Genomic DNA, 7,080 nt, shown 5'->3' with positions numbered 1-7,080 from the left:
GACCGTCTCCACGGTAACCGTGCTCCTCTGTAGGAAGATCTGGAATAATCTCCATGGTTTCCAGACCAGGTCCTTTGGAGGCTGAATTTTTCTAAATGTTTTAGCTGCTAAAGTTTCAGCTCCATCAGTATTTGACTCCCTGAGTTCTGAAGCCTCCTGGGTCGGTTCTGACCCTCATGTCAAGGATAAAATGTTTAGGACTGCTTCTCTTTGTTTGGAAGTTGAGATAAATCCAAGCTGTTCTGCCTGGTCTTCATTTAGTAGGAATTTGTTTTTAAAATATTTGGATGTAGATTGTTTCTCCTGTTCAACACTTTAATATTAATAAAGTTTTTTGTTTTTTTTAATCAATGAGCCATGATGTTGGTCTTTGATGTGGGGAATAGGAACTGGTCTCCTCAGGTGAATTCTAGCCTGGGGTCTTTGGGTTTCTCTCTACATCAGCCTCCAAGTCTTTAAGCCACAGATTCTGAGCAGGTTAGAGATCTGAACTTTGACTAGGCCATTCTTACCCATGAATTGTTGGTGTATGCTCCACCGTGTCCCTGGCTGGATTTTCAGGTGAACCTCCACAGCTTCTAATAGGTTTTCTTCTAGGATAGTCCTGATTGAGCTCCACCCATCAGCCTCCGTTTCCCACAGCATGATGCTGCCACCACCACCCTCTTTTTATCGGATTATAGTCATTTAATGACGGAGGTTGTTAGTGTTGGTTAGGGAGAAGTAGCTGCTCACCACTGAGCTGTGAAAGAAGAGGATCTGGACAGAAACGGTGGTTTGGACATGGACAGAAGAACATTATGCACTTTTAATGGGTCCTAATTAGCAGATGGTGTCAAAAATATGTTTATTACTCCAGTATAAATCCTGCTGTTTAAAAACCCTCATAGAAGTTAGAGGATCAACTTCAGCTTAAAAAAAAGGGAAAAAAAGGTAAAAATCTAATGCAGGAACAAACATCAAGGACAGAAGGTTTACTGCACTACCCTATTAAAGGAACATTTTTCTATAATTCTGGATGATAACTTCCTTAGAATTCATTTTCTTAGTTTTTTAACTAATGGTGTCAAAATTAACATCATTTTGGTAAACTATTTATTTTGGTACGTGGTGAGCAACAAGTTGGGGCAGCACAGAGTCCAAAGAAATTATCTGGATGAAACTAATTAATTTGATAGTTTTTTTTGTTTTTTTTTAAATACCAACAAGCCATAATGAAAATTAGCTTAAATTAAACTTTTTTTTTCTATTTTTAAAATGTAAGGACTAGAAAGTAAAAATGACTCCAGTAAAGAATAGATGGCCGACATTTCTACTTCTGTAAAGTAATGAAGTATTTGTAGTTTATTTGAGGTGAAAAAAAAAACAAATCCAGAACCTTTCGGCTCCTCTGCGCCACTCTTATTGTGAAAAGCCCAACCGGAAGCAGTAGCTAGTGCCGCATGCGAGCTTGCCGCTGTCGGTTTGGCCGTGCGTCTCCAGCCTGTCCGCTTTAAACCTTTTACTGCAGCGGAAAAAATGGCGAACTGGATCCTAAGGAACTGGGCCCAGGCTGTCTGACAGGTTCCGGTCCAGTTCGGACCGTGGACAGCATGCCCGGACCGCCACCGGACGGATAGCGCTTCACCGCGACCCAAACAGTCCTCTAGACGAGAGCTGCCGGCGGAGGGTGACGAGATGTCGGCGGAGGGAAGCGGAACCATCCGCAGGCGGATCAAGAACCTGCTGCGCTCCCCGTCCATCAAACTGAGACGGACCGGAGCGGCTCGGAACCAAAACGACCTTAGCGGCAAGGTACAACACACACAAATACACACACACACACAGAGAGACATACAGACACAGACATACAGACACAGACACACACACACACACACACATACACACACACAGACACACAGACAGACGGACAGACTCGGACACAGAGACAGACAGACAGACTCGGACACAGACAGACACTGGTCAGGACTGGTTGGATGGTCCACCTGTCATGGCCCTCTGCTCAGCTGACTGGTTCTACTGGTACTGTTGGGTCGGACATATCTGAAGGTACCTTCCCCATCTTCAGAACCCTGAAGCGGTACCAGATGACCCGGCACCAAGAGCAGCAGAGTTTAGAGGGAACCGGCTAAAGGCGGCCAGAAATGAGCCACCAGAACCAGTGGATCCAACATGGACCGGATCCTCTGCAGGGAACAGAACCAGGCCGGGTCACAGAACAACCCAGAAGGGCTGAATGCACGGTTTGAGGTCCAGTAGAGGTTCTGTAGATCATTGGATCAGAACCAACACCCAAACGAACTTCCTAAGATCGGAACATGAAGAGATGTTCTTGTAGGTTTTGAGAAATCGTCCTGGGCGTCACCAGAACCTCTGCCGGTCCATAACCCCGTCTGGGTTTCATTTGGGCCGGAGCAAAACCGGGAATTGACCCAAAGAACCAGCAGCACTAATCAGGCCGACTTATGTGAGATTAATTGGTGCCAGCACTAGAACCGGTCTGTCTCCAACCAGAACCACAGTTCCTCTGTGTTGTTTGGGTTCTACTCCAGTGGTTCTGTTGGGTCCACAGCAGTGGTACTGGGACACCAGCCAGAGCTGTTGGCCAGAGCCAGAAGAAGAAGTGGTCCCTGATCGGTTTCCTGCTCTGAGGGTTGATTTGTGTCTGGACTTGCAGGGTCCGGGTTGGTGGATGTGCACCGGCCCGGTTCTGCTTTCCTGTTCATTGGGAGCGGATCGGGGCCCAGAAGAAACGGCTTGTTGTCAATTGGTTCCTGTTCAGATTAGCATCAAGGAAACGGCTTCATCTTATCTTCAGTCCATCAAAGTGTTTCCTGAAAAACCAGTTGATCCACCAGTGAACCCAGCAGGTCCGCATCAGTCTGAAACCTGCTGCCCATTTCAGCCATCATCATCATCATCATCATCACCATCATTGGTTCCCAGGAAGCATCACGGCCTTCTTTTACTCAGTTTGTGAAGGAATTGCTGGTATAGGCTTAGATTGGCTGATGTTTCTGGTGTGAACAAGAAGTCCTTCCAGCTGTTCTCTGGTTCCAGCTGCATGAGGACGTCCACGTTTAGAGGAAACATCTGGACCAACCTGAACTCTAATGATGGATAAATCCCACATAAGGATTCAGAGACACGTTTCCAATGATTTAAAACCATAATAAAAAAAATCAAAGATCCTTTGGGTTCCTGTTCCTCGCTACCGTGATACCACGTGACCGCTTCGCGAAGTGGTTCGGGAAGCGCAAGAATTTTGACAGGCATCTAAACAGCCTCAGTGTTCAGTCAAGATGTAGGAGTTTGGAAGAGAGTCGCTGTCAGCTGGATGAAGTTTGGATAGATTCTAAGAATAGATTGGTTGGAAAAACAACCAATCTAGTTGGTTAAAACTAATTTGGTTAGAATAAACAATGTAATGATCAAAATCTGAGGAAACCACCGGAAAAAGTCAGTTTGAACACGTCATTATTAACTTGTATTTTCCTTCCTATTATGGTTATCTATATAGGTGGCATCATCTGTAACATACAGGTTCTCACTCTAGAGGTTGATGGTTCAAGTTGCGATTAAACTTTATTATTTTGGCTGATGAGACTAATTTGCATTGTTTTGCCCGAGTAAAAATATAGATTGGGTAAATTAGGTTGGTTTAGCCAAAAGATTGGTTGAACACAACTTCCAACCTGATTAAAACCAAAAAAACGTGGAAAATCTATCACATTTGAATAAAAATGACTAACACCTTTCATTTTGCATATCATTGCCCAATTTGCGCGAACACTTTCACTGTCTGCTTGAGTTTATTTCACTAAAATGGCAGAAAAACCGTGCACCTTAAAGGATTGTTCTAAGAAATTTTACACTTAAAAAGATACAAAAGATTTTATTATACACACCAACCATTAACAATTTCAAAGGAACTTAAAAGGGAAAAAAAAGAACAGTTGCAAAAAAAAAAAAATCACAGATTTTATTATAAACTGTAGTTCTGCTGTCCACCAGTAGGTGGTGACATGTTCACATGGAGCTTCATGAACTGTGGGGATCGTTGAAGCAATTTGGCCAAACGGTTCAATGCCTCATGGGGCTTCATCTCACCATCACTACTAACAGCCAGTCTGTGGTTGATGCTCTTATTTTGAAGTTTTAAAGGAAATGGATGAATGCACTGAGGAGCCAAGCAGCGTGTCTGTCATGGCCTTCTGTGTAGAGATGATCCATCAGCTAGCTAGCTGTCAGACGCTAGTGCTGTTAATGTTAGCTGGAAAAACGCGACAGAAATCATCTAAAATATGGTCCAGGACGTTTGTACCACACCGCTTTGCTAGCTGAACGTATTCAAACACTGCTGGTTATTTCAGTCTGACTCTTGATATTAAACGGTTCAATGCCTCAAAGTACTTCACCACAGTAACTGTATTATAGTATCGTAGTAGTGCTGCCCCCCCACACAGGCGCAAGGCTCAACAGGAGGGCTAAATCCTCAGGCTATTCCACTACGCCTGAAGGCTAACGCTCACTCGTTTCAGGACGATGATGTCCGGATTCTGGCCAAGGAAGACAGATGGTTTGAGAGAGGGGTTAAGGTAATGTGATCAGTCATCCCCGATTTCTGGGGACAGTCCCCGTTTTGGACCACCTGTCCCTGGCTAAAGCTGTCCCTGGAAATGTCCCCGGTTTTAGCATTTTAAGAATGAGCGGGAAAATGTTGCGTGTCGGCTGTTATTATGGTATAAAGAGCGCGTTAGCATGCTGCGCTCAGAAACGGCTGTTAGCGTAAAACTGCCCATGTTTATCGGTTCATTTCATTGATCTGTTTGAAAGGGATTCAGATTGTTTTATTTCCCTGTTTTCGATCAGTGTTAGAGTGAAGACAAAGACTGATAGATGAGAGCGGAGGAAAATAGGAAGACTGATGGAAAGATCAGTAAAAGAGAAGGAAGGAAAATGTACTAGAATAGTAAAACAGAGAGCAGGCAGGAGTCGGCTAGAAAGAAAAGAGGCTGGAGAGGGAAGAAGGCAGAGAAGACTGAATGAACAGATGGCACTAATAAACACTATTGATTGATTAACTTTATTAATCTTAGGAATCTTTTTCTAAATGTGCAGCGAAACCTTTGGTTCCAGTAGGCGTGCAACTTTATTTGAAAATCGATTAACCTGTAGATTATTTTATTGATTAATAATCGGATAGCCAAAGGTTCCTTAAAGAAGACTTTTTACAATATTAAACCAGGTTAAACTAAAACTTTTCCACTGGAGGAATCTTGGATTTAAGAGCAGATTGACAGATGAATTAAATTAAAATGTTTTTACATTTTTTTTAGATTCTTGATATAATTCCTGCTCTGTCAGCTAAAGGGATCTTTTACAGTCTCTATACTTCAGTTAACGATTAATCTGTCAATAAATTGGTTGATGATTAGTTTAATAACCCGTTAATCTGATGGATTATTTCAGCTCTAGTTTCAGTAGAACCACCTGAACAGAACCGGGGACGGAAGCTTCCGGGCTTTTTCATTGCTGCCGGAAAATCGGACCTCTGATTTCTTTTTTTTCTAATAAATCGGATTAATCAATGATCTTTTGCCTGAATTAAATGTTATAATAATGAATATCAAATGCAGTCATCAGGGAAAAAGTAGCTTTGAGTGGAGCCGCCCTCTGGAAGGAGCTGCTGGTCGAACTATCATGTTTGACGACAAATAATGAACCATAACAGACTAAAGGTTAGCAGCTGCTGCTTTATCACATCACATCTACGAACAGGAAGGGATGAACTCTGAGCTATGGAAGCCTGGGCAGGACATGAGAGGAACAAAGTCCATAAATCTTCCTAAACAGAAAATGAACAGAATCGATTCAGCCTTCCTGTTACATCCTTATATTCTTGCTCTCTCTCCCTTTCTGGTTAGAAGAGTGGACAAGATGAGACTCGGAGGTTTGACACGTCTCTACGTAACTCCTCACAGATATTAAAGGTGTCCAGAAGTTCCCTCCCATCTGTGAACTTTGTTGAACCTGATCCTTGAAGCGGGAACGGCTGTCTTGGAATGTTTGTGGGAACGTTCCTCCAGCGGATCAGGTGCGAGGTTAGACACTGATGTTGGAGGAGGTCACTGTGCCCACTGTGCTGTTTTTACCTTGGAACATGAAAGTCCGACTGACGTCGTCTTTTGACTGGAGGGTGTTTTGGCCTCCCTCATCAGGGCGCCCCCATTGTTCACTGATAGGACAACAACGAAACCAACGCCACTCCAAACGGTTTGGGGAAACAGGAGCAGCTTGGATATCTTATAAGCTGTAAGCAAACAGAGGCACTACTCCTCCAAGCCAGCCCCACTCTGCAGTCGTCCTTCCACCAAACTTTCCCCATTGACCAAAGCACTTCAGTCTACGGAAGAGGATTAGTGCCACTGGAAAAAAAAAAAGTTAACTGATTTTTTTATTTTATTTTAGTTTAACATGGGGAAAAAAAGTCAGAATTCTTACTTTTTTCTCAGAATTCTGACTTTAATCTCAAAACTCTGACAAATAACAAACATGTTAGCATGTTAGCAGCCATGTCTGTTTTAGAGACTAGCTCTCTTGTTTTAATGACCTTCCTCCATTAATGAGCGGACCCATCGGGCACATAAAAAGTTGCCTAATTCCACCATTTTCCACCAATGTGTTACTGGCCCTCTCAAACAACTCACATCTTTGTCAGTGAAGCTGAGTGCTCCAACATCTCTTCCTTCATGGTGCCCATCTACATTAAGATCCCAAATTCTGAGATTAGTTAGAATTCTGAGAAAAAAGCAAGAATTCTGAGATTAAAGTCAGAATTCTGAGAAAAAAGTCAGAATTCTGAATTTTTTCCCACATTAGACTGAAAGAAAATGTAAAAATCAGTTAACTTTTATTTATTTTTTTCAGTGGCCCTAATCCTCTTCCGTATCAGTCAGCAGCCAAACCTGAACCTCAGCTTTAAATCTTATCATTATTTCTGTTGTTGTTGCCAAAAGAGCAGAAGTGCTGATTAGCCAGAGTTTCTAACTCCCTGCTAGTCGTTTTGGTGTTGCTACA

At 42.9% G+C, this 7,080-nt stretch overlaps 1 protein-coding gene across 4 annotated transcripts in view; it reads left to right on the top strand.

The window, feature by feature from the left end:
* The first annotated feature begins 1,455 nt into the window (after positions 1-1,455).
* The window catches only part of mapkbp1 (mitogen-activated protein kinase binding protein 1), a 42,674-nt gene continuing 37,049 nt past the window's right edge, over positions 1,456-7,080 (top strand). For all 4 annotated transcript variants that reach the window (XM_015374936.1, XM_015374937.1, XM_015374935.1 and 1 more), the window contains exon 1: positions 1,456-1,794. In XM_015374936.1, coding sequence (XP_015230422.1) covers positions 1,678-1,794 — 117 coding nt within the window. In that variant the 5' untranslated portion in view covers positions 1,456-1,677. The remainder of the gene's footprint in view (positions 1,795-7,080) is intronic.

Source organism: Cyprinodon variegatus, unplaced genomic scaffold, assembly GCF_000732505.1.
Source record: "Cyprinodon variegatus isolate N-32 unplaced genomic scaffold, C_variegatus-1.0 Scaffold110, whole genome shotgun sequence".
NCBI classification, from domain to species: domain Eukaryota; kingdom Metazoa; phylum Chordata; class Actinopteri; order Cyprinodontiformes; family Cyprinodontidae; genus Cyprinodon; species Cyprinodon variegatus.
Note: the sequence above shows the minus strand (reverse complement) of the source record. Positions and strands in the feature narration are given on the sequence as shown.